This window comes from Excalfactoria chinensis, chromosome 12 (assembly GCF_039878825.1).
Source record: "Excalfactoria chinensis isolate bCotChi1 chromosome 12, bCotChi1.hap2, whole genome shotgun sequence".
Classification (NCBI taxonomy): domain Eukaryota; kingdom Metazoa; phylum Chordata; class Aves; order Galliformes; family Phasianidae; genus Excalfactoria; species Excalfactoria chinensis.
The window spans coordinates 14009778-14036962 of record NC_092836.1 but is presented as its reverse complement, the minus strand read 5'-3'; the positions used below and the strand labels follow the sequence as shown (position 1 = coordinate 14036962).

The window sequence follows — 27185 nt, the reverse complement described above, 5'->3', positions numbered from 1 at the left end:
ATACACACAGATATAAATATACACATCTTTAAACAATCTGCTGTGATGGTATATAATGTTTATGGCAAGAACTACATTAACTACTGACTGAGATTCTTGACATTTTGTTCCAGGCAGAACTCTTGTGGTAAGACAACAAGCAGCAGCAAGGCAATCACAGTTAATCACTATAAAAAAGCAGCCCTTACGTCAGTTGTATTGCTTGCAGTTATATTTTAGAACAAATAACTTCGATATTTGATCCCAGATATATTGATCAGCGGAAAACAATCTAGAACAATTCCTGCTGCATTTGTTAATCATGCTCCTTAATTTCATTTTCCAGAGTTAACATTGCACACGGTAGCTCTTCTGGTAGCTACTTCGTTCAAGTGTTGTCAATATTTCAGTTTTTGTCCCTCACAACTATCTCTAGGTGGAATACTCTTGGGAGAATTTCACATATACTTCATCCATCAGAAAATCTCAGCTTCATCTTCAAGCTCTTTGTCACAGTTCACTCTTCAGTCTAATACTTATGAATCATACTTAGAGTATTTGCTACTTACAGTCACGAGCTGTTGTTGACAAAAAACGAGGTTCATGTAATCAATGCTTGTTTATGGATAACACTGAGAATGTCAAATTCTCAGGTACATTTTAAAAAATTTGAAAAGAAAATATTTTAACTACTCCAAGTGCAAGATCATGCATTGGGTCAAGGCAACCCCCGTTACCAATACAAACTGGGGGATGAAAGAACTGAGTGAAGCCCTACTGAAAAAGACCTGGGGGTACTGGTGAATGAGAAGCTGGACATGAGCCAGCAGTGTGCCCTCACAGCCCCAAACTGATCTTTGCAATGTCTGACGTATCAAGTCTCCTCTAAAAAGAAAAAAAAAATTGTCTCTGCTCTCCATTTAAGACACAGTATTGTAACTTTAAGTGTAACTGAACAAGCCATTTCCAAGATTACAAAATCTCCTTACAACTTCAGTGCAGAACAGCATATACTAAGTAGTCAATAAGCAGGCCAGTATCTAGCAGTTAGTTCAATATTAATGATGAATTAGTGTTATCTTACTTGTCACACGTCAGCATCATTGGGTTTCAGTTACCAGTGTCACTTCTGTGGAGACATTTTTTTTAAGGATTGACTAGGTCAGCTAACAGGAAAAGGCAATAAGCTCACTGAACAACTAGGGAGAGAGCAGCTATAAGGAAGTACATTGCCCCTACAAAGCCTAACTCCTACTTGTAGCTGCACTCTTTGGTTGCACCACTCATAGTAGTCCTGACAGTGCTAAGAAGTTTTGCAGTAATAATACTCAAAAACTGGATTTTAGTATTATTATTGTTTCCTCAGACATAAAATGTCAGGAAAAAGAGCATGACAAAATACTGTCTATCCATAGATATGCTTAAGTTTGCAATGACTTACGGCAATTAAAGAAGAAATACTGCTGAAAAGCTGATACTGTCAGAAACACTAAGCTAGACTTCCTCTACCACTGTACAGTTTAATGGAGAAAGAGTCAATTAACCTCATTTGAGAAAATTAATAGCTCTTCCTACTACATGTCAGTGAAAACAGACCTGGAACAGCCTGCAAAGGTCCAGAAGCTGCTGTACATTACCAGATCAATACCAGAGGTCAGTAATAGCCAGCTATACAGAAGCTGTTATTACAAATGTTGAGGTGTAATAAAATGATTGAAGCGGGAAGAATAATTCAAGCTATTCACAATAATCCAGATGCTGCAATATTAGGACACTACTACCTCTCGGTTGCCACCTTTAGAAACAGCATTTAAAAGCAGAATTTCTTGTGGAGTTTCTATGATAATCAGATTTAAAAATTCCTTTGCCATGCATTATGCTTTATCACTGCTGCAGAATTATCAGCTACTCAAAGCATACAGCAGCACTGGGCTCTACTGGGTAGCCAGTTCTCCTCAAGACTCCACAAAGAAGAGAGTACAGATTAGTTTCTTTCCCCACATGTCCTCCCTTTGGAATACATGATTTACTAGAGAAAAAAGCATCTTTTGTTTTGATGGCTTGCAAGCTATTTTTAGTCGTTTGAAGTTAATCCAGCTCTGAGCTGCTAACAGTGATCTTCTCCCAGCCTCAGCACTGGCATGCTGGCCAGAATGCTATAGCAGGAATTCTCTCCAGGTATCAAGAAAATCAAGCTACCATTTTTAACATGTGAGACTGCTTAATTGCTTATGATCTTGCCCAGGTATTAACCTGGACAAATGCCTGCTCACATAGACTGAGGGACTTCCCCCAGGGAATAGACTGGATTTCATGGTGGCCCAACTTATATAAGGCAGATTTTATTTTTCTTACATTTCATTCTTAGTAAAGGCCAGTTTTAAAGTCACATTTCCTTCAGCTTGACAGAAATATTTACACAAATTCTTCTGACAAACAGCATAAGGAGATAGCTGGTGGTCACTGCTAGCAGTGGTGTAAGTATAGCAATACTGCTGAAGAGAAAGGCAAATCTTACAAAAAAAAAAAAAAGCAATATGGTAAATAGAGGCAATGGATTGTTATACATCTCATCTAAAGCCAAGTTGCAAAACGACTTGGCATAGCAGTGAGCTGGCACCAGCTGTCAAATGAAGATTCCTCAAAGAAGGAACGAAACAATATTTCCGACTTCAAGGAGAATGTGAAGAAATGCATGCTTCCCAGACAGCCCCAAACACCGCGCAAAATTGCCAGGTTAAATTTTTAGTTAACAACCAACTCTGGGACATGTAGTTCACTGGCGTATCAAAGTCTGCTGGTCACACACAGGAGAGGAAAGACGAATGCTCAGTATATGTCTAAACTTAAACCAGATGCTAACTTATTCCTTTTGCACCCAACTACACACCTACAACTCACTGAATTTCATAATCACAATCCTACGTGCATTTCACTTCCTACTTCCAAAGGAAATGCAGAACTTCTGGAGACACAGTTGAAGGAGAATGAATCTAACTTTGCACATCATTCAAGACAGACGATCATCTGAAGCAGTTGTCTGTGCCTACCAAAGACAACAAAACTGAAAACTTCACCAGGCATGCAAAGCTTATTTGTGATCACAGCCCTTATAAATCCCACAGATGAAGTCAAAATGGATACGAAGCTGCAGTTTAGACCCATACACTGAAGATGTAATATTGCTCACCCTCTCCCACAGCTCAGTTCAAACCAGCAGCTGAAAGAAGAGCTAGTAGAGTACACCGCAAGCAACTTGTATTTTTAAGTGCACTCTGCAAGCACTCTGCAGGCTTGGGCTTTCTCAACTACTCAGTACCAGCAAACAGGGGTGGAGGGCACACAGGTTTTACTGACAAAAAAAAAAAAAAAAAGGCTCAATTCTGGCAGAATACACAGGTTAATTGTTACAGATGTGTTCATTCCTCTCAGACAATTTCAGAAGCCCTGCACAATTCAACTTTTGTTCCCTACAGTAAAGCAAAATTAGACCTAGGGAAGGATCCAAAGATCATGATAGGTGCTTTACCCTTTGCTGCAAGAAACACACACGCAATAGTTGCATCAGAGTAATTCAGCTGCCATAAAATAACTACATCCTGTGAACACAGATGGCTTTCAGACCAACTGAAATAAAGCAAAATTCACCCAAGAATAAGAACAAGCCACAAAACCAGTGGCTTTCAGAATTTAACAGCAAACTCATCTCATCAGCTCCTTTCTAAATTATTTCTCAACGCCTCCTGCCATGCAGGCATTGTACATTCATGTACAATGAAGCAAAACAAATCAAGCAGTGTCTCCCAAACACTAACAGCAGAGATGTTACTGTGAGATGTCTTTTTCTTTCAGAAAAATATTTCAAAGACGTTCTGTTCCCATGGAGATGGGGTCCTACATAGATAAAGAAAACCACTTCCTAAGAAAATGCCACACAAGATCTGAACTGGAAGGGGTATCAGCACAGTCTGGATGCAGATTTCCCATTTGTTCATAAAAGTAGTGCCTCTGGAGGTGGTTGTTTTTCCTCCCTATATATATATATGTGCTATACATAACTGTATATAAGACAAAGGTGTACAGGAGTTACAGCATGTATAGTTATTTCAACTGCCATTGTCTCCTTAATAAATTTTCTTAATAGTCTCCGATTTTAATGATAAAAGTATACTGCTTCCAAATTATTTTAGACTTAAAATTAGATGCAAGTTCTAATTTTTACAAGAAGTTGTGATAAAATTATACATGAAATATTAAATCTCAAGGCATTTAAAGCACAAAAATAATTTATTCTTCCCTTCCCCCTTCAACCTAAAAACCCATATTGAAAAGTCAACTTTATTTAGTTTAACAGAGAAATTGCACCTTTTGGTAAATACTGGTACCTACAAGGAATCTGCTGAAGAAACTACAGACAGCACTGATAATTTTATAAACAGCCCTGGTTAATGTGCAGGTTTTGTTAATGGATTTGAAGATTTAAGCAAACTTTATATTCTGTGACATTTTTTATCCAGTTTTTACACTATGCTCCACCTCAGTCCTTCACTTCCATTTTAACAAGTGACAATTCCCTACCATCCACATCATTTGTTTTTCTTTTCCTTAGAAGAACAATGCACTGAAATAAGCATGGCAAGGAAAAATCTATGAGAGCTTTTATGCAACGCTCCCCACACAATTATTTTAGAACACATCATTCAGTTGCCAGCTTCTCCTCTTAACAGCTGGCTTTGCCTTCTCTCCTGGCCAAAGACTGGCTTCTCTCCATGGCTACAACTAAGTTCCAGCCAGAGGCTGGAGAGAACGTGTGGAACAAAACATAAATATTTGAAGTCCTTTAAAATTTTATTTATTAATTACCCTGACCCCAGAGTGCAGGCTTTTGAGTGGCGCTGCCTTGCTTCGTATCTGCTGAGTTCTCTCTGTAGGAATGAAAATAGTGCTTAAGAGTAGTCTTTATATAAACCCTTAGGCACGTGCACAAACAGTGATAACACTAGCATTTCTTAGTTATCCCTACATAGTAGATCAGCTGAATCCTTACATTTATTGCCACTGATAGTCCCACTGGCTTCATTAACAACTTCTGTGCTGGAAGTTAGCACATTTTGAAGGATTAGCCAGGCTTAGTCCTGCTTGATGCTAAGCTTCTTCAACTGAATTTATTAAGAGAGAAACTGAGCACCACTAAGAATCTGTTAAAGTAACCACACAAAAGTATTTATTCTGAACAAGACTACAAGCTCAAGAGCAGGTGTCTTCATAAGTCTCAGCTAAAAGCAGTTTTAATCAATTTTAAAGTAAAGGCAGACTAGTTGTAAGCTCATACTCAATATGAGTATTTTACTCCGCATGACACCAATTCCAGTAGAACAGCCCCAAATTTAATAACTTAATATATGCTAAAATGGATAAGTACCATCTCAGTTTCAAAAATGAAGCAGGTTCCTACATGTTTTTCATGTGCAAGTTTAAATACTGGATCATTCAAACATCTACTAGGAGATTCTAGTACAGCTAGATGTAAATCTATGAATGCCTGCTATATTAACAAACAGCTCTTCTCAGTTCCCCACCTGCAGTTCTTGCAATAAGTGACACACGAGTCAATTACAACACTACTCTTAAAACTTCCCTCCAAGAAAAAATATGCATTTCCAATTTCTATTAAGAACACATTACTGCAGATCTCCAAGACTTACTCTTTCTGAATCTTCATAACTATTTTTTTATGCTACCACTCAGACTGTTGATCTGCGCAGAAAATTTAAATAACACACCATCTCATACTACATACCAATTATTTCCAACATGAGTGACAAATCCAATAAAATCATTTGCAAAGGGTGATGGCTAGAAGCTTGCCAGGACCAAGTCATTTAGCATTATTAAATTTGAAATCTATTATCATTGTGTGTCTTCCAAGCTAGACTACAGTTAAACTAATTTACCATGACAGGTTATATGACACGGCTGCAAAACACACGATTTTGAAACAGGAAGCTTATCTATAAACAGACATGTAAAATCATGAGTTTATAATCTACTGGAACAAACAAGAGGAGAAAAATCATCAGTAGAGTATCAAAACTGTATTTTGATTTTATGAGATAAAGTAACCAGAAACCATTCTGGATAAAATTAAGCGAATTTCTGTACAAACTCAAGCCACTGCATGAATTTCTTCTTTTTATGTACAATTAGGCATTCAGTGTACATTTTTTGAGACCATACAGCCCAAAGATGCACTAATATATGCATCAGAGTCAACAAACCACCAGACACTGAGCCACAGTAATGATAATTAAAGGGTGAGGAATAAAGATTAATAAGGGCACTACAGCTATATACAAAGGCAAAGTTTGAAATTTATGCTTGCAAGTTTGCCACTGCTAATGAACATTTAATTCTTCTCTACAGTGTGCATGTGTACCTTTGTGTGTGCACAAAAATACACTTATGTAATATTCATTTGCTTACGTTCAGTAGAAGTAACAAACAAGCAGAGACATTGTTTAGAGAAAGGTAAACTGGAAACTGGGAGAAGTATTTTTCCCCCTAGAGAAGAAAATTCACAATTAACTTGATAGAAACACCCAGCAACGTGCGTGAGAGGCAATTATACACAATTTATCCTCAGGAAATAAACAGAGTTCTGGAAGTCATAATGCATGGATTAATATTCCAGACAACAGCTTTAGTATTTATACTACTTGTTTAGGTATTCTCAATGTGCCAGTCCTCATTATGTGAGCAGAAAACAACAAAAAAAGGAAAAAGTTAGGAATTCTGAAAAGCTTCTGATAACTACTGCCTAACTCCAAACTCAGCATGAAATTATCAGAATAATAAAATCACATTTTGAAAGTCATTAAAGCTGACTGAATTGCAAATTGTTCCTTTATTTTATCTTTCAATTATGATTTTTATTATTATTTCTACCAAGAAAAAAAGCCATATTTCATGAACAGCTGAATTCTGTCTACTGTAAAGAACTTCCCAGTTGAAATGCTACAACATCTAGATAAGGCTTAAGTTATCTCACTAACTTACTTGTAAAGCTGGAGTTCATACAGGAGAAACAGAACACCCAATAATGGCTTTGAAGTCACAGCCCAGCCAAAGTAACGTCAGTAAGTAAGGAAAACTCCGCATACTTGGATATTTTGAGTCACAATGTTTATGCTTATTCACTTCTACTGAGCCTGTTTTCCATCACTGAAGTATTCCACACAACAATGGAGATATAAAAGCGTTCTCACTCAAGAGTATTCCTCACTCTTCGAGGACTCCAGTTATTCTATCATCTCTGGTCTGAACTCCACACTCTCTTCTTTCCTGCTCAGCTCTCAACAAAACTAGGCAAAGTTTTAATTCATTTGGGAAAGAAGTCTTACATTTTCCAAAACACCAATCCTTCCCTTTCAGTTCATAGTTCTTATAAAATGTTCTTAATTCTAGATATTCATCCCTAGACTCTTCGACTACTTATTATATAACTACTAAGGATAGAAGAGTAGTGTTCACTGGAACTCTTTCTGTACCAGTTGGCCAGGAAAGAAAAAGCACTTTTAGACAAGCCGACTTCATCCCTCTTGGAATTTGTGAAGTTTTACCAACACCCTCAGATTTTACTGAGGTGGATACAAAATAAGAAAGATTTGCATCCCTCAGAGCCTGTAAAGATCAGGAGCTACTCCTGAAATAACTGTAGATAGACCATCTGATCTTAAATCCTCTTCTTGAAACCTACTCTTTTCAGTATTGAAATCAGTAGTGATTTCTGACTTTGGTTTAAAAATACCAGCAATTACTTTATAAGCAAGATGAGACATTTAGATGCCTTTTAATTGCATTTCATGCAGTATTTCTAGTTAGGTTCTCTGAACATTTTTCGGGAGGAGGAAAAGAAAAAGTGAAACCTGGTATTTTCTAGGTTGACTCTTCTGGAAGGATTTTCTTTTTTCTCTTAAGATCTTTTTTCATTAATGACAAAGATCCAACACCAGATGGTTTCAAGAAAAGACACTAACATCATAGCTAAGCATTCTGTGCATACTCTTACAAAGTTTGAATTCTGTGAACACTTGACAGATAAATGGCACTTCTCCATCTGAAGCTGCGTCAAGACCCTACTAGCTGTATTTACATGCATTCATGATTAAATCCATTACCACCTGAGGCTTCAATCTCCAACACACACACTGGAAAACAGTTGCAAAAAGTACACAGCATAGCAAGCACTAAGTCAGAATGTTGGTTGTTTTGTTTCAATTATCTTAATTCAAAAAAGGCCAAATAACAGCAAACTTCTTACTATACCTTTTCCTACTACAGTGCTACCTGTGTAATTGTGAACTCAAGTTTAACATGTGCTTCAAATGTCCCATTGTGGCAGAATACTTCTGAACTGGGACACAGCTTCATGGCTATCCACAACGGCATGCAGCTTCAACTCAGATCAACTGTCATATTATTTCCAGACTCAAATCAAGAAAATCTGATTCTAAGAATATATAGTAGATCATTAGTGTAGCTGAAGCCAGTTTATAGAAAAGTGAAATCACTCTAGAAAATGAAAGGTCTGCCTTCAACTCCTTCAACTTGTAGGGAGCGAGGTGTAAAAGTTTTAGACAGTCCAAAACCAAAAGAAAATCCAACTTATGAAAAGCATCTGACTAAGATACAAGGGATATTTCAAGCGCTAGTGCAAACTGAATTCAGATGTAGTAATTATGGACAAAACAGGGTACAGCAGAATGCTTACTCAAACACCTTGCAGATAGTATATTAAAAGATCTTTTAAAATAAAAATACAAATCTCAACATTAAATCTCACAAAGTCTTTTTTACTACCTCCAGTTAGAAGCTATGCCATTTCAATTTTATTTGTAAGCCTCTAAAAATATATTTTGAGGGAGGGAAAATTACTGCTGTTTCAAATAGCAGACGGGAAAAGTCAGTATCTCTCCACTCCCTATAGTTACTATACTTAGCAACAGCTACATGATCATTGCTGATCAAATCAGGCATTTAGCAACGCATGAAGGCAGGATGGAAATAACATCTTTTTCTTCTGTATAGTGAAAAACATCAGAATTAAAATAATGATACATTTTAAGCGGTAAGAGAAAGACAGACTAATTTCTCCACATTTTTGTCACCCAGTATTTTCATTCAAGGAGCCTCTTCCTGAGCAAGCAGATAAGTTATATTAAGTGCAAAGAGTGGTAAGATGGGAAAAAGTAATGCTCTCTGAAAACAGAGAGGGGGCAGCGGTATTCTGAGAGAATGTCTTACTTTTCCATTTTCATTGGGTGGAGAAGGACAACAGGAAATCAGTACCATGTCTTACCATGTTCGCTTGGGTAAGGCAGAATAAAGCATATTGTGTAAATTCCACTGGAACTAGACAGAGGTTTTGTTTGGTTGTTGGATTTGAAGTCTTTAGTTGCTTTTGTGGTTTTTTGTGAGTTTTTTTTTTAATTTATTTATTGATCAAGCAAGTAAGTAGAATTGTTCTAAAGAACAATTAACTTGATTTATGGTTCACTGTTTTTATGCAGGGAAACATCAAATTTTTCATGCTATCAAAGCAAATTAGTAAATACGACTACATTTTTCAGTCTACATTCTTACTGCAATGACATTTTAATGCAGTTCAAAGTCACCATTGTGAAGAATTACACTGTCAAAATTGCAGAAGATAACCACTTCAAGTGAGAGCTCTTTTCTCAAAGCTACTAAGGTAGCAAACCCAAAAGCAACTACTGTACAATGAAATAATTGTTAATAATTCTGTACTGTGTAATTACCTTTTGATGTTCATAATCCGTTTTACCAGTAGAAAAAAATCTTCAACACTTTGATGCTTACCAGTGGTCACATCCAGATAAAAATACCTGCAGCTCTCTGGGTTGTACAGCATCAAAGGATTAGATACATGCATTAAGTTTAAAGATAAAACTAAACAGCTGATATCCACACAAAGAAAATCAGAAACAAGTTTGTATAAAATTGCATGCAAGGCCAAGATAACAGAGGGACCCAAATATAAACTCCTGGGAATTTTGGAAAGCTACAGAAATTCAGAAAGTTACCATTGAGGAGGAAAGCTGCTGTGCTTTTAGAAGGGCTAAATAGAGTAAGCACAGTAGCAATCTTCTTAGAAGCACTGCTTTCTAATGACAACACACCATGAAAAGTAAGCTTTCCTCTTTTCTAATGAGGAATCATGCTTCAGAAAAGCACAAGGATTTAAAAGAAATAGCCTTTAACTTTCAAATGAGATAGAGGTTGGCCAGTAGAAAGCAAAATGCAAGATAATTATGTCACTTGTTGTCTAAATATAGCAGTCTCAGGAGGGATAATAACATAAACTGATAAATAATTAAGTCTCCTACCTGCTCAGTGTGTGGAGCTGGTGTTTTCAAACACTTTTTTTTAAAATGCTGAGGAAAATCAGAAAAGTTTGCTGTCACTATGTGTAAATATGCCAAGAATGTTCAACTACTGCATAAATAAGTGTCTAACCCCTCCTCTTATTTTGACAGATAAACACATAGCGGGGTATATGCAAGACAAAAGGCAGCTTGCTCGCCTACTCCATCCTATTTCAGTGAAGATAATTGCAGAACTTCATTAGTGCTTTAGTGTTTATTAGAACTACACTGAACTTATACAATACTTTCCTCACTGATATACTAAAGACCAGCCTCAGTAGGAGGCCTTGGAAAGAACAAACAACAAATACCACAACTGGTATTTGCTAACCTAAACATGCTAAATCCCAGCATGTTATCAGAACATGCTAGCATAAAAAGGGGGGAAAATTTTCTTCCTTACAGTCACCAAAACAACAAACACCAAATCCTCGAGTATAAGATATCAAACCTTGCGTGTGAGGGTATTTTAGTCCTCATATGGATACCTGAAATGTCAGGCAATGGCAAAGCTAGGTATGTTGATAAAACATCTCTAGTAGAGGACCTAATGGATACTTAGCTTCCTATCACTAGCACACAAGTAGCAAAAGAACAACACATGCATTTCAAGTGTCACTGTAGTTAGTTCTCTTTAGTTGGCAAGCTTACATAAGTCAAAAAGAGCTATGTATTTTAGTTTCTATAAAGTTACTGACTATAAAGTCAGTAAAACTCTTCAATACTATATCTACTTTGGTAGTCATGTAGCAGGATTGGAATTCCTTGCACGGTACATCTGAGTGATTCTTTCAGATTTGATTCTCCTGTATTTAACCTTCTGATCTACCTCATGTCTGCTCAGGAAACCAGCTAGACAGGTTACATAAGCACATACAAAGAAGAAGTCATCCTGCTACCATGATTCCCAGTTTGTTAAATCTCTATGGTTTTTTGTATACACTTGTCTTGACTAGTAAGAGTATCTCCAACATTAAATATATATATATATATTATTTTACAAGATATTTTAGCCCAATTCATTCAGCTGTGTCTAGAAAATAACAATTTATCAACTATAAAAGAACATTTTCAATTTAAATGAAAAATTATCACATAGGATGTCTTAAACTCCAGAGCTGCAGCTAGCATGCACAGCTATTCTTTATTATTTTCTCAAGTGTACTGGGGGAAGGAGCAACAGTACCTCTGCACATTATGTGTAAACAAGCAAGTAGGAAATTAGTCAAGAGAGGAGAGAACCAGTTATCTGCTTTGACAGCATCACAAGCTTCATAATCCTCAAGGCATTACGGTTTATTTTGGCTATTATCACCACATCCCAGGCATTAGTACTTATTATAACTTAGCTTTCTATTCCAAAGAAGTGAGACTTCTAGCTAGAAATCAAAAGTTTTCTATCTCCCCCTACATTGTCCTTACTCTTTAGAAGCAGCAAGGGAAAAAAAATAATAATTTTAATTGGTGATGATAGCATACTATAAGGGCATCAATTATTAACATAGATGTCTCGAATGAAACCCATTGCTTAGAAGAAAAGCAGATCCATAATAATTAAGAGATCACTACTAGCAATGACTTATACCTAAATGAGAATTTTATTCAGTTGTCTCTCCAGCAATAGAAATAACTATCCAGCTAAGCACAAGGAGTAAAATAAAAATCCTGTACTTAGCTGAGCAGGTGGCAAATCTGAGACACTGCATTGGCATTTCAGCTACCACAGAGCATGATAACTTACAAATTGCCTACATGTCTCTAAATGGCCTTTTTAGCTCCTTTCATAATAGAATTTTGAAAGGAAAGTCTCAAGCTTTCACATTTTGCACTGGCAACCAAATCTAACACAAGAGAAATTAGTTGTTTCATAAAGTTTCCTGGAGTCTGAACTGAACAATAAACTCAGCAACCCAGATGTACATTTCTGGAGTTTAGGTTCAAAAAGTATTTAACGTTAAGCTAGCTACAGTTTAAAATCAGAGGAAGCAGGTAAGGAGAAGACACCCCATTAGGTTAGGTAATTCCTCTGTCCTCTACATATTTTAGGTTTGCCCCCAGAATTAGAAAGCACACCAGACCTGTTTTACTTAAGATTTTATATTAAAACAGCAAGCTGTTCAACAGTCTTTCACACAGTGTATTCATTTAGCCAGGATACAAAGTTTTACTCCACCACAATGTATGGAGATGGACCAAATCACAAATCAGAACAGGCTATGAAATTAAATAAAGATTCAGTGACCTCTGGGAATATCAGTTACCTTTGTAAAGTTAATTAAATGCGTCAGTAAGAATATTTAAATATCAAGGTTCATTGCGTAGCTTATCGCAAGTGAAGTATATCTTCAATTAAATAACATTTTCCAAGGGGAAACCTTCATCTAGCCTAAAGAGGCTTAATTTCCTTCACTCACAGCAAGATGACTCATGAAAGAGCTAAAAGTCACGTTATGCCACATTCTCAATAAAAGCATTTCTAAGGACTCCATTAAAAAAAAAAAAAGAACAAATTCCTTTTAAAGTATGTAAGTATGTTTACACAGCAGAAAATTGCTTGAAATAAAAGCAATCTTAAAAGTAAAAATACAACTCCAAAAGACGTACTTGTCAGTCAGTAGACAAACCAAATCAGTACCTGATTTACTAGCACTGTTTTCCTTACTCTAAGTAAAATGCTTAAACTCTTTTCTACCACTTTCTAATACCACACCTGCTTAGATGCACTCAGCTCATAGAGGTAAATAAGGTCAAAGTAGTAATAACATTTTTCATAAACAAATAAACACAAATATCAAAAGTTTATTTTAGCAAATTCTGGTGATATATCACATGCAGCAAAGGGAGGCAACTATACTGCTTTCTACTAAGATACAACCATGCATGTAGAGGCATTCATCAAGGTGCAGCTCAGAAGACTACACTGAGAAAAACATCTTACCTTTTTGAATGGTGCACCCTGGGTTAGCCACACCTTCACACCTGGTCCTCAAACACTATTTCAGTCCATAACCTAGCAACCCCCATGCAACACAGCAAGTAAAACTCAGTTCTAGAGACCACTTCCAGGGAGAAAACTTTACTTGAATGTAACATGTTAAAAAAGGTTTGTTTTTTGTTTTTTGTTTTTTTTTTTCCTTTGCTTTCATAGGGGGAAAAAGCAGGCAGGCATCTCTCAGTCCTTTGATTAGGAGCTGCTCTTATCTGGTATGTTTAGATAAATGTAAGACATGGGATGGTTGAGGAAATGCTCGCCCTGAACAGCACATAAAACCTTCTGAGATGAAAGCTTGATACCTATCTTTAAGCAACAATATCAGCAGCACTTGATCAGTGATAAGTTCTGAGACAGGCCAATTTATACCATTTTAAAGAAATTGACACTGTATTGAAATAGAGAAGGTGGAAAAGAAGACATGAAATTTATTCTCCTTTTACGTTATAAGACTTCTTTATTTTCTTTAAGATTTGAGATCTGACTGAAGATACTTCTGTCATTTAGCCTCTTGTACAGTCCACTGATCAGACCAGACTTCAATACAACAAATCCAACTCAAAAAAATGTTTCCACGCACATTTGAACTGCCATTTGATTTGATGTATATAATGCTTCAACTCTCAGAGGACAACATTTCTGCCCTAGGTACAACTAGATGTTGAAGTGGGACCTCATTAGAGAATACAACATAACTAAGAATTGTTCCATGTTAACATGAGATTTCACATACTGCTTAATACAACACAGATGACTGTACTGCTTAAACACTCGTGTGCAATTGAACTCCATTCCACTACAACCATCCCCTTTAATCATACCACTGTGAAGGTGTATTGGTTGTTAATATACAGATGGTAGAAAAGATGGTAACAAAAGTAATAAGCAAAGGGAAACTCACCAGTGGTGGTACCTTAGCCAAAGAAGCTGGAGCAATCCTCACTGGAGAGCAATCTCCAAGAGATGCTGCTGCAGTGGGGGTCAGCCCTTAAATGAGGTCTCAGAGGGGATGGAGTCAAACTCCACCCCTTCCAGGAGCACAGCTACATCACTCTCACCTGTGCTCCCACAGCTGACCCCACACTTGCCTCAGCTGATTAATCAGAGGTTCAGGCTGTGATTACCAACCTCCCATACAGAAGGTATTTTAGCACAGAACTTGCCTGTTGGAGAATTAAAGTTGCCTTTACTGAATAATAGAAAATCTATATTTAAATCCACCTGTCCCTTTCATTAAGTAGCAGTGACCAGAAAAACTAGAGAATGTCACACAAGCAATTAGGGAAAACAACTTAGTTAGTTTGCAAGTATTTCAAGTTTCCTAGAATACACAACTGGGTGCATACTGAGTCAACACCAGCAGCCAGGAAGTTGGCCAGGCATTCATTTACCATGTAGCATTACCTCAGGAGAAATAGTTAATGCTTGTTAGAAATATTGTAAAACTTCACCCACCCATTAAAAGCAGTATTGCAACTTCTAAACAGACGTTGACAGTATCAAACCATGATTTCAGAGACTCTATAAATGATTGTTTTAAATGGTAGTGCAAAAACCTAAGTACAGAGTTCAGAAAGTGGGTCAAATCTCATATCAATTTCATCATGCATAGACCTTATGTTCCTCAAATTTACAACTAAATTTTAGATATGAACAATAAAACATTATGTTAATACTGTTAAGTAGGTCTTCCAGGCCAGTACCCTCTGTAACTCAGACTACGTCCCTTTCAGAATGATAATATTGTACTATTTGGAAGTCCAACTTAGTTGTCAGTTAAAGTCCTCTTCTAGCAGAAATCAGTTTTTCAGAGGTGGGCATGACCAGTTCCCTTAGCCTGGGAAAAGAGCTTATTATTTGGCAAGCTCAGGTTTGTAATAGAGCTTGCAGTTCATACACCATACAGCTGTATGTTTCAGTGATCCCAAAATTCAAAGCTTCTAACCAAAGTAGTGCACACAATCTGCATTTTTTGTCATCTAATTGAAATCTAGCAAAGATGGAGATGTTCAGACAAACCTTAACTCCAAAGTATACCTTAAGTTCTTGGAAAACGACAGGAGTATGGCATCCCACCTTCCTTTCTCCATTGCATTTGTCCAATTATTCAGAATAAAGAACTCTTTGCACCTAGTAGATCTGAACTACAGGTGTTGTCTGGGTCTTTTTTTATGTAGCACTACAGTATGTGTGTGTTTCAATCATACTTGTCAGGAAAACATGGCTGGAAATGTTATTGTCATTCAAATAATGCATTAGATTTTAATGATTTGCTGTAGACAGCTATTCAACTGCAGTATTTCTCTTATCCAGCATAGTAGTGAGAACAACCCAGATTTCTCGGAGCAGACAGTAATATCTATATGATCATAACAGCACTTTAAAGGTTTGCCTCTGCACTTCAAGACTCTAGAGTAAAAAACTTGAGAAATCTTTTGTCACATTTGTAAGGCTTTCCAGCAGAGATGCAAAAGTAGGAGAGATGCTTCCATTCAAAAGATTCTACACTATACACTTGCATATCCATACATACACTTCCAAAACTAGTCAACATTGAACTATTACTGAGAGCCCAGCAGAGGGAGCACAAGTCACTGAGTCTCCAAAATGCTGGTATTTTAGCATTGGGAGAGGTGTTAGTCCATCCAGAACTGTACAGTTTGGGAAACAACTAGAAGAGATACATTTATAGAATTTGCCATTTGAAGAATTGAGTATTGGGTTTCAAGATTCTACTGTGTAAACTGTTATATTTTACACCATTTGCCCTGTATAAGCATTCAGCTACTTTGCAGCAATAGTTTTCCATTATGCTGACTATACAAACAACAATTAAAACCAAATAAGTTAACACCCGGCCATTAAGGAGCACGAGATTAAAGAAAAGAAAATAGATAAATAAATAAAAAATTATTTATACCATAATTTTACACCCAAATCTGAACAAATTATTAAGAGGTGACTCTAACACTGATATGTTCATTTGTGGAATAACAATCATTATCTGTGCTAAGTTTTGCTAAGGGCAAACAACAGGGAATAAAGAAATGCATCTTTTTCTCACTTCTGTCCTTAATCACAATACCGTGGTAATGACTGTGAAAAGGCAACAAATTCTTATCCAGATTTCTAGCTTGCACAAACCAACATTTCTTCCACTGCCTGTAATGCAGTAAACTACAACAAATGAGAAATTCAGTATTTCAAAGAAATACTGTTAGAAATCTGCAGAGGGACCCCATAGCAAAAGGTGGTGGTGTAAGTAAGCGGCCCGCATCACCTAAAACCTGGCCAGAATGTTTATCAGACACCATTCCTTCAAATCATGCTGCCCTGTTTTATCAAAGCCTGTTCAGACCGTTCAAATATCTAATTCAACAATTCTGCAGAGAAAAATAGTACAATTAGGCAAGGATGCAGGCAGAATGAAATGATGACAGCCTCATTCACTGTCTCACTGAGCTAAGATGAAAGAAATAAGCACTGGCAAAAACAGCCTGAAAGTACCCACAGACTGCAAAACATACGCAGAAAAAAAGATAGAATTAACACAGCAGAGAGGGTATGAGTAGGAGTGATAGGATCAAACCAGAATAATGCAAGTGTGGGCTGCACATCAGGAAGTACTTCTGGTCCACGAAATCCACTTACCTAAGCAGCTTCCCATACACCCTCATTGAGTAGCATGAGATGACCTCCTTGCCACCTGCATGTTGAGGGCAGGAGCCCTCAGACAAACATGGTACAAACACAAACAGTTTTCTTGGTATAGGCTGCCTACTTCATAAACAACTCTTTCCACACCAGGGACTAGAATCCCCGTTGAGCCATAAACTCAGGGGAACTTCAGTGTGTTGCAGTGTTTTGAAGGTCTGCACAGTTGTGTTGTTCAGGTGCACACAAAATTAAATAGTGTCAGAATTGGAAGTGCAGAGGAAGCAGCTATGATGGCTATTTCCAAATGCTCTCATGCTCTTTAAAGAAGTCCTGAGGAAACACACATACTTCTGTAACCATTCTAGGCAGAAACTGTGTGTAGAGGCTATGGTCTGACATACAACATTGAATCTTGCACAGCAGTTTCAGTTCAGTGCCATTGGCCTGCACATAAGACCCAGCTCATTTCATTTTTAGACCCAATAAAACTAAGTTTTTTGAGATGCTATTTGCAAGAAGCATTTAATAATTCACTCCCCCTATCAGCATGCTGCAAGAACATACCTTGAAATACCTTGTTCTTTCCTCACAGCTTCTACAATCTGCCATTAAAAAGCTCTTGCTACAGATACTCCTTTGAGCATTGTGTATTTTGCTTCATGTTTTCAAAAAAGCTGCAACTCACACTCTTGCAGAAGACACCTTCCCAGAGGTTTTAGGGAGATTTGTCCTCCTATGCAAATAACCAGGCCAACAAGACTGCAAAACAGATTCTAAAACGGGTAAGTCAATGCTTCACATTCTCCCACAAGCGTATTATTTTAAGTGAAAAAGGAGTAAGTTTAACATCCCTCACTCAGCAGGAAGTTCTTCAAAGAACAGCTCTGTTCCTGCTCCCATATCCTCTGTGTTCTTATGTAACTGCTCAATGCTTAATCTCCCTAATATCTTTTAAAATATTAAAATCTACTTTGTTGATGAGCAAGAATTACTACACTGGAGATCAAGGTATTTTTTAGGATTCATCCAAAAGCCATTGCCTGCCATTGTAGGATAACACTACACTGCTCACAGCTCACCAGCTTTTCAGAAGTTCAAGTAATTCAAGTAATGGGCCCTTAAGTGACTCTCTTATACACTTATTGTACCCAGCCATTTTTTGGTAGGAACTAGAAGACCAAGTATTGGGTCTTCCACCTCATTCCTCACATTAGAAATTCAGAGTAATCAATATGCTGCTGGTATATATAGTTAGTTGTACATACACACACAGATACATGCACATGTGTGTATGGCTTGTTTTGGAATCAGGAATTTTGGAAGAGGGTAAAGAGGCCCTTGATTTTATTTTATTGTATTTTACCTGCAGTAGTTATAGCAGCTCTCCTTTGCTTGCTGAAAACATAGGATCCGTGACCATGCCCAGATATCTTCCACAAATACACATTTGGAAATGCATTTCTATTTCCTTGGCAATGAATTCTTAAGGAAGAATATCAAAGCTTTAACCAGCATGAAACAAGTTGAAGTTCCAAACACAAGAATACTGAAATTAGAAAGCTCACAAGTTGCATGTCAGGAGGAAAGAGGGGTTCATTAGAAAATATGCTCAGATTCACTGGGAATGGCTTGTTTAGGTCTGATCTGCAAGACAATTCACTTCAAGTTTTGAAACCATATTTAAACTCAGGACTCAGTAGGGTGGGCCACCTTCTGCTGCACTTGTCAAAGTAGAATTTGCTCTGTCAAAATGGCATGCATTTCTGCTGTTTTCTCCACACACCATATTTTCACTCTCTCCTCTGATTTCCAAGAATTTTCTTGATACCAGCACACTGTTTTGCCATCACTGTGCTTTTTGCTTCCATCCCCCCCCCCCCCCCCCACACCTTTTAACTTGTTTTATTATTCATATGGTACAACACATCTGTTAAGTAAAAGAACTGGACAATTTTTCTGCAGAAGCAAAATAATTTAGTTGAGTTATATTAGCAAGTTCTTGTCTTATTACACACCTTCACAGTATTGATTTCCCACTGTCTGCCAGAACAACAAATGCCAGCTTTAAGAGATGCTCGCTCATCTGCTGGGTACAAATAGCACTGAAGTTGAAACACATGCTTCAGGAGAAAAGTCACTGCCTTTAGCATCAAATCCTTACTCTCATAACTTAGTGGTCTGTTCAGTTCTATACCAAAGATAAAATGAACTAAATGGTTTTTGATAATTTGAAAGTGTAAGTTCTGCCCAGCCCGTCTCACAGCATCCCAGTCTGACATAAGAGTGATAAGGAATATATAGCATTTAGTCACAGTAAAGTGTTTGTTTTGGATACAGACTGTGCTTTCCACTTAAAAGTAAGATAATTTTCACGAGCAAAATAAGCTGAACAGGTAGAAGTGAGATTTCTAGTAATAATTTGCACCTCTACTTTAGGCTTCTTTCAGTGAGACTATCAGTCACAAATCACACTTCCCTTAGCTGATTGAAAAAGAGCTGAACAAAAGTATCTCGTGTACAATTCCTTCTGACAAGAAGGCAGAGAAAGCAAGATCTTGCCCAAACATGAGTACACTTGAACAGATGTCAGATACCTCTACTTTAATTAAGGCAAACAAAAATGAGCTTCCATCCAAAAGCAGCACAAATCCTGAAACATGATTTACGTCATATGAACAGTCTGTCTCAGCAGAGAACATCTCTGGAGGCAAAAAACTCAGGCTGGTCTCTACACTAATGCAATCTCTGGCTTCCTGCTGAGGCTGTGTGCAGGGGTAGCACTCACTGCCAACAGCGACATGCAAAGTCACAAGCTCATTTTATGTAAGCCACAAAGCAGCCTTCACAAAGCACCGCAAAGACAGTGCCACTCACTAGATTGCACCGAGCACACCTCAGCTCAGATTGAGAGCGTCCTCTAAATGCTGGAGATTTCTTAATGCTCTGGATTGTGACTATTTCTCCCCAGAGAACAAAGCCAGTTTTAAATTCATTTAAAAATAAATCAGTCAGGACAGGTACAGAATTTAGACTGAGCTGCAAATAACAGAACTCTGAGATTGTTCTGCCTTAACAAACAATTCTTGTATATCTCCTCCCCAAACAAAGAGAGATTTCTCACGGTAAAAGGCAGGAAAGAATTTTGCTTGGTTAGGTTTACAAAAACATCACTCCCCAGGCTGGTACCATGCCGGCTGGTTTGCCCATATTTACATTGTGAGGTGCTTTACTAAAGTTGGTGTATTGAACATTTCTTCCTTACACTGAGAATCTGAATTTTAGAGGATTTTGGTGTTTTATCAAGTATTAAGTGAAATGAACTAATTGCAAGTTAGGCTTATGCAACTTAATTAGTTAAATATCTACTGTTATATTTAACATGCTGATTCACTACATTTAACAAAGCTTTGCAATCAACTAATTATCCTCAATTATACTTGTAGATTTTAAGGTTGCTTCACATTCAGCAAATTAGCACAAAATTAAGTGAAACACCACCCAAACATTTTTTGGTGCACTGTCCTCCTTACAAGACAGCGAGTTCACCTGCTAACCCACCCCACGCATTTGCCTTCTGCAGCCAGCAACCCGCTCAACAGAAACATCCTTTCTACCCTGGCTCTTTTTTTGGAGGTACAACTGACTATTTTTACTTTCTTCTTTGGACTTTTTTTTTCCTTGCAGAAATCTATTACTGTGCTCACTAACAGTAGCAGAACACAATAATTACTCCTCCATAAGATCAAGGTTAAAAGTTTCTACAGATGTGCCAGCTGCTCCAAATTATTTAATCAGACTTCAGCTATATTCTTCCTCCTGATAAAAATGGAAAGTTTCAGGGCTTGTGTAACATTTCCGTGCTGTTGCAAGTAAGCTACCATTTGGTAATATGAAGGTCCTGTTTTGACACTGCAGTGTCAGTGAGCAGCACCTGCTTTACACAAGTTGAACCCTGCAGACAGGAAACTAAACGCTTCAGGAAAAACTACTTAAGCCCTAAGGTACAAATTCTATACGTGAATTCCCAGAAGTGTGAATTTCTTTCAAAAAGTACCGATTTTGTGAAGCATTTGGCAGAGAATCCCAGTTTCCTTTACAAAGGATTCCAGTCGCTCTCCTTTTGAAGCACTGATCACTGCCAGCACCTGGGCACAAAGCAGCCCTGCTGCGTTGGGGATAAAGTTGAGTCTGTACATGAGGGAATGAGGAGAAACACCACCTCACATGCTGCCTCCCTCCTGACACTGCAGATATCCAAAGCAAGCATTATCCACATCTGATATCGAACTGTTACAGAACTTCTGCAAAGAAGGGATTGTTATTCCCCAATTAAACATATGCAAGGAGCACATAACATTCAACTCCGAAAAAACTGAGTCTTTTCCTCCTTGAATGGGAAGCTACAGACAGCCATAACCTTCAGGTTAAGTTTACAGAAAGCAAAAGTAACCACAGGACTGGAAGAAGGCCTTAAAACAAGGGCATGTTCTATCTTCTGAGTTGAAGACTTCCTCCAGTTTCTGTATCTAGTCATTAAACTGATCTGAAGGTGGCTTGTTGCACCTGCTCCCAGGTAGCTGGAGCCACAACAGCTACTGCCACAGCCCTAACCCACACGGCTGGGATCCCCTGATACAGCGATGGTGCATGGTGACCTGGAGAAGGGGCCAGGCTTGTTCCATAAAGAGGTAAGATGACAAATCGGGGGAAAGAAGGGACAGGACTTTTTACGTGAAAGAGGCCCTGAAAATCTGACTCCCCTGGATGTACACATAGGCCAAAGAGACCAGGACCAGACACAGTGGGCTGTCTCCCAGCTTCCCCACTAAGCCCCGCAGGGTATGCCTCACAGCAATACATCTCTGCCATAAATATCCCAGATTAATTCTGATCCCAGCATCAAATCCACTTAAGAGACTTAAAAGCCTCCAAGTCCTCAGAGCTGCCTGCCCAAAAAGGGCTCTGCAAATGAGTCTTGGGCTGGTGGAGATGAGATGTTATCAAACAAGGCAAGCCATTTGTACAATTTTAGTAATGTCGTTTGGGAGAGACAAATGGGACCAGATAGCTGAGTTGACATCTTGTACTAACTGCACGGCCACAGGAAATCCTCGATACTGGGAATGAGTTCATGGGGTAGGATTTGTGTAAATAATGTCTGTATGTTTCCATGAATTTATGTTCTGTAAATTTGTACTCCGTATGTATTTCCTGGAAATAGCTCTTCCTGCTTATGATGAGGACTGGTTGTTAAACGATCAGCGTATGCTCTCCAGCGCGTTTAAGGAGCTATTTGCATAGCTTGCCTGGGGACTTCTCTACAAAAAAAGAAGCCTGAAAAGACCACTCCAGCACCGCTGGAACGCTCCGCGCTGTGAGCACAGACAGCAGGAAGGGAGCTGGGGGTGGGGTTGCTTCCCTCCCTCTCTATCACGCCCAGGGGGTGAAAGGCATTTGGGAACAGGAGCACGCTGAGGGGGCAGTGGATGACCAGCGACCCTGTCCCCACTTCCTTCAACTCCCCCAGCAGTACAATAAGAAAACATGAGTTCAGGGCACTCGATTTCGGGATTCTATGCAGCGACACTTCCTCCCAAATCAAAATAGGCACACGCGAAGCAAGCAAAGCACACGCGGGCTTGGGGCAGCTCCTGGGCTCTCTGAGAGGCACCCTCCCGGCCGGGCCTCCTGAAGGATGCCTGCAGGCAGCTGAGTCGCGTGCCGTGCCCTACGTACCTCGGGCAGCGGTGGAAAGCAGACGGGGGGCCCTGAGCCGCACATCTCCCCGAAGGGCCGCACCTCACCCCTCGGCCCAGCGGGACGGGCGGACTCGGAGTGCAGCGGGGGCGGCCTGGAGCGGCGGTGGGAACCGGGAGAGGGCGCGCAGCGCTGCGGGGCGGCTCCGGCACAACCCCGGCCTGTACGTACCCAAGAGCTTATTTGTAAACATGGGGAACTCGAGTGTACCAGAGCACAAGTAGCTCTTTGTGCTGTATCAGAGCAGTGAAGTGGGCTTTTAATATGATGCATGCTTTTCCCACTCAATTCAAGTAAAACTAAGTCTTAAATTACTTTTCCATCAGTAGAAAAGCGGCGAGTAAACGCTGCGACTTGCTATTCTCGAATTCCTGTTACTTAAGAATCGCGCACAATTAAGCAGCTTTCTGCGCACTGTAAAGGAGCCACGATTAATTACAGACTAATGAGTCCGCAAGTAGACGCAAAGGTTTGGAGCAAACGTGTCTCTGAAAGCGGCGAGCCCGAGTTTGGATGAGTCAGTTCGCGCTGTGGCGAGCTGCCAGGGTCTACTGACCCCTTCTCTGGGTCACTTTCGTTAGCGGCGAGAGCGCGGCCGCTGCGCGCTGCCCGGAGCGCTGGGAGGCGCGGCGGCTCCGTGGCCGGCAGGCAGGGAGCTGGCACCGCCTGCCCGGGGAGCGCGGGCGGCTCTGGGGGCTCCCGCTCGTAACCCTGGCGGGCAGCAGCTTCCCGAGGGGCCCCGATGCGGGAACGGCCGGGAACAGGCCCTAGGGAGAAGGGCAGGCTCGTCCCGTTTCTCCCAGCGCCCCGTTAGCGCTGCGAAGGTGCAGTGCCCAGGGGCATCCCTAGAAGCGCGCGGGGCTGCCGGAGCCCCGGCAGCGGAGATAGCCGTAGAGAAAGCTACAGGCGTAGGAGGCAGAGAAACCTGCCTGGGGGAGCCCCAGGCGTGCTAACGCAGCTCAGACCCTGGGGAGAAGCTCTCCTCGGAATCCCGACCGGAGCGCCGGTGAAGCGCAGGCATCCAGATGGGAGAGGAGTCGGGGGACCGGGCTGAGGCCGCCCCTGCCTGGCGAGGACCCCCTCCTTCGCGGTGAGCTGCCCGCTGAGCCGAGCCGCCCAGGGCTCCCTCCTAGGCGCACGCTGTAGGGGAGTTGCGCTCTTCTCAGAGCTTGTACGCGGGATGGCCTTAGGAAACCGAAGGCAGGAGACGAACGAGAAGGAAAGCCCCACCAGAGAAACACCCTCCTCGAAAAGGGCACGCAAACCCGGGAGCCGCTTACTTTTCGTGCTTTGCGTTTTCCTGGATGGCGCTCAGCACCCCCGGGTACGCGGGGGGGACGCCCTGCTGGAGCCTGCATGTGGCCAGGTGCCGGTGATGCTCATCCTGGAGACAGGCATTTTCATGGTACAACTTGGCCACTTGCTGCTCTAGCTCGTCTATCCTCCGCTTCTGCTTCTCCAGCAGCTCCTGCTGCGTCTCAATAATCTTGTTCAGCTCCTTCAGGTACTCCGCCGCCTTGCTGGGGTTCTCCGCCGGGCTCTCCATGGCCTCCCCACACCTCTCACCCTCGGAGAAGCAGGTGGGGGGCGCAGGTACCGACCAGCCCGCTCCGCCGGGAACTTAAGCGAGAGGGAAGAAATAAATAACCCGCCGGAAACCAGCCCCCCTGCCAGCTCTGCTCTTCCCCTCCTAGAGCAGTCGCTGCCCAGGCGAGCGTAGGAGCGGCGCGCAGCGGCTCCTAGTCCGAGCCGCCATTGCTGGTGTTCGGCTTTCCGCTACCGAGCGAGGGCAGAGCCGGCGGGGATCGCGGACACGGAGCCGCCGGCAAGAGCCACCGCCGGAGATGCGCGGAGCCCCGCCGCCGCCGCGCTGATGCTGGCGCACGGGCGCTGTCCCGCCCCGCCGGAGCCGCAGCCGGGTCAGCCCGTCGCCTGGCAGCGCCCGCGCCCCCGCGGAGCTCGCAGCCGGGCATGGGAGCCCGCAACCCGCTCGGCGCTGCGGCTCCCCGCCGGCTCCGGTCGCTTTCGAGCCGAAGCCCACCGCCCACCCGCGGGGGCCGCCGCTGTCGGGGATGCGCTTTAAGTAGCCGAGCTGTCTCTTGCGGGGGACCGGCGGCTGAGCGACTCCGCGGAGGGGCGCATCCCTGGGCGGCCCACTGCAGCCTTCGGCGGGCGCGCTGGGCGCCGCCACCCGTCCCCGCGTTGTTGGAGCCGATGCCGGAGATCGGTCGGGGAGTGCTCCAGGAACGGTGCGGACGCAGCCCCGCAGGCAGGGGAGCCTTTAGCCCCTTCCACCCTGCTCTACGGGCTCGCTCTGCCTCCTGGGCTCGGGAAGAAGCGCGCTGTGTGGGGTGGCAGGGGGGGTAGGGCGGCCATGCGGGCAATCCGCTCTGCGAGATCTGATGTAAGAGCAAAGATTTTCCCCGGCACAAATGGGAAACGGTAATTTATTGCGGAAGTGGCATCGGGCTGTCGGCTCCCTCAGAGCCAGGAGCTCTCCAGCACTACGTACGGAGCCACACTCGTGCTAACTGCTAACTGCTGCGTAGCGGAGACCGCTGCCGCTCCGTCAGCAGCCCTGACATCTGAGACCTCTGTCGGTGAGATGTTGCTTCCCGTTAAGGTTGCATCAGGCCAAGAAAAGTTGCTGAGATTGGGGTCCTATATCATCCACACACGTACAGATGGGAACACTTAAGAAAACAGGGAATAGGAAAGGGAAACAGAAGGAGATACTGCAGGAAGAAGATAAGGAGGTGAATAAGTGCTTTTCTCCCCCCTTCCTCTCCTTATCTCCTTAATATTTTTTCTTGTTTTCTCTTTTCTCCACCTTTAAAGTTTTCAAGCTTTCAATTAGTATGATTTCCTCACAGCAGTTGTTGCTGCTGTCACAGATGCACTGATACTCTCTTTGAAAGTCAGCCCCTCCTAGCATAGCCAGGATGTGTTGCTTTGGGAGTTGGTGCAGTAGGCTGAAGGAGCAGAGGAACCACAGCAGTCTACTGGGAGGCTGGAGACTGGGCTCTCCCCATCCCTCCTTGGAGGGAGGAGCTGAAGTTCTTGGAATGGAATTCTAGAAGAAGATATTTGTCACAGTCCCTACCCCTACAGCTTACTGAAGAGGGGATGATAAGCCTCGGGGTGAGGAGATGCATGTGGCCGTTTCCATGTGTGTTCTGCTCTTAGAGTAGAAAGAAGTTTTCCTCGGAACTGTTACTTTTGTTCTGGCCATACACGCAACCAAGGCCTGCTGTCTCTATCGACGTGACTGAAGCACAAAGGGCTAATTACACTCCTGCAGGGGACTGCAAATTCACAGAGAAGTCTTTAGCTGCTCTTTTAAGAGGCCAAGTTTCTTTTTGATCAATCACATCAGAATTTTTCATTAGAATTGTTGAATATATGAGTAATTACTTCTTCAGAATGTAACTGAAGAATGACCTGCTCTTTCTGGAAGGAAAAGCTTATCATGACATCTTACTGAGGCACCCTGCATCATTTTCTTTGTGCAAACCGGGAAGCTTGTCAGATGTAAATAAGTAGAGCAAGGGAACTTATTTTTTATATGCAAAATAAAATGCAAAGTAAGACACAAAAAGCTTAGAAAGCATTTCACAGAAAGGAATGCTGAAGTGAGCAGCAGTAAGTACAACTAGCTTCTCTTTGAAGGACATCTTGGGTAGATAAGCCTGAGTTTGTGGGAATCATGGAACACTGCTGAAGAGGCATGGGCCAGTTCAAGTTATTGCTTTCCTTCTTCAACAGATTTAAAGTAAATACCTCAGTTCCCACGTGGCATAATTGTATCTTGTTCAGCGGCTTATAGTCTTGCTAGATGAGCTAACTGAGAAGTAATACAAGGGGTGCTCTTAAAGCAATGCTTGTTTTATTATTTTAGCCCACGATGTCTGAGGTGGATGTTGGTGGCATGGCAGTACAGGTTAAACCTTCCCACCAGCATTCCATTGCATTTTGTTGCCATGTGACAGATGGCAGCAGAGAGCAGACTGACAAAATGTCATCTGACGTGGAAGTGGCTATGAAACAAAGAGGCATGACTGAATCTCACTGTGTGGTAAAAGATGCACCCACAGTCATTCATCAGTGCTTCCTAAACATTTATAGGGACCGAATAGCAGATGTTGGCACAGTGAGATGGTAGCTGGTACATTTCAGCAGTGATCACAGTAGGTTGCCTCTGCTGGTGCAGATATTTGCAAACATTGCATGCAGGCTCTTGGTCATCACTGGCAAAGACGTAGAGCTTATGGTGATGACTATGTTGAAAAACAGTGGTTTTTACCCAACAATCTGCTCTATCAAATATCATTATGGTACTATGTATGTCTATTGTA

At 41.2% G+C, this 27185-nt stretch overlaps 1 protein-coding gene across 5 annotated transcripts in view; it reads right to left on the bottom strand.

Moving 5' to 3' along the window:
• Positions 1-26414, bottom strand: part of IQSEC1 (IQ motif and Sec7 domain ArfGEF 1) — a 258195-nt gene extending 231781 nt beyond the window's left edge. For 2 of the 5 annotated variants that reach the window (XM_072347516.1, XM_072347517.1), the window contains exon 1: positions 24111-26414. In XM_072347516.1, coding sequence (XP_072203617.1) covers positions 24111-24376 — 266 coding nt within the window. In that variant the 5' untranslated portion in view covers positions 24377-26414. The remainder of the gene's footprint in view (positions 1-24110) is intronic. The other 3 variants (XM_072347508.1, XM_072347509.1, XM_072347507.1) reach the window with 2 other exon arrangements.
• Between the last annotated feature and the right edge of the window lie 771 nt (positions 26415-27185).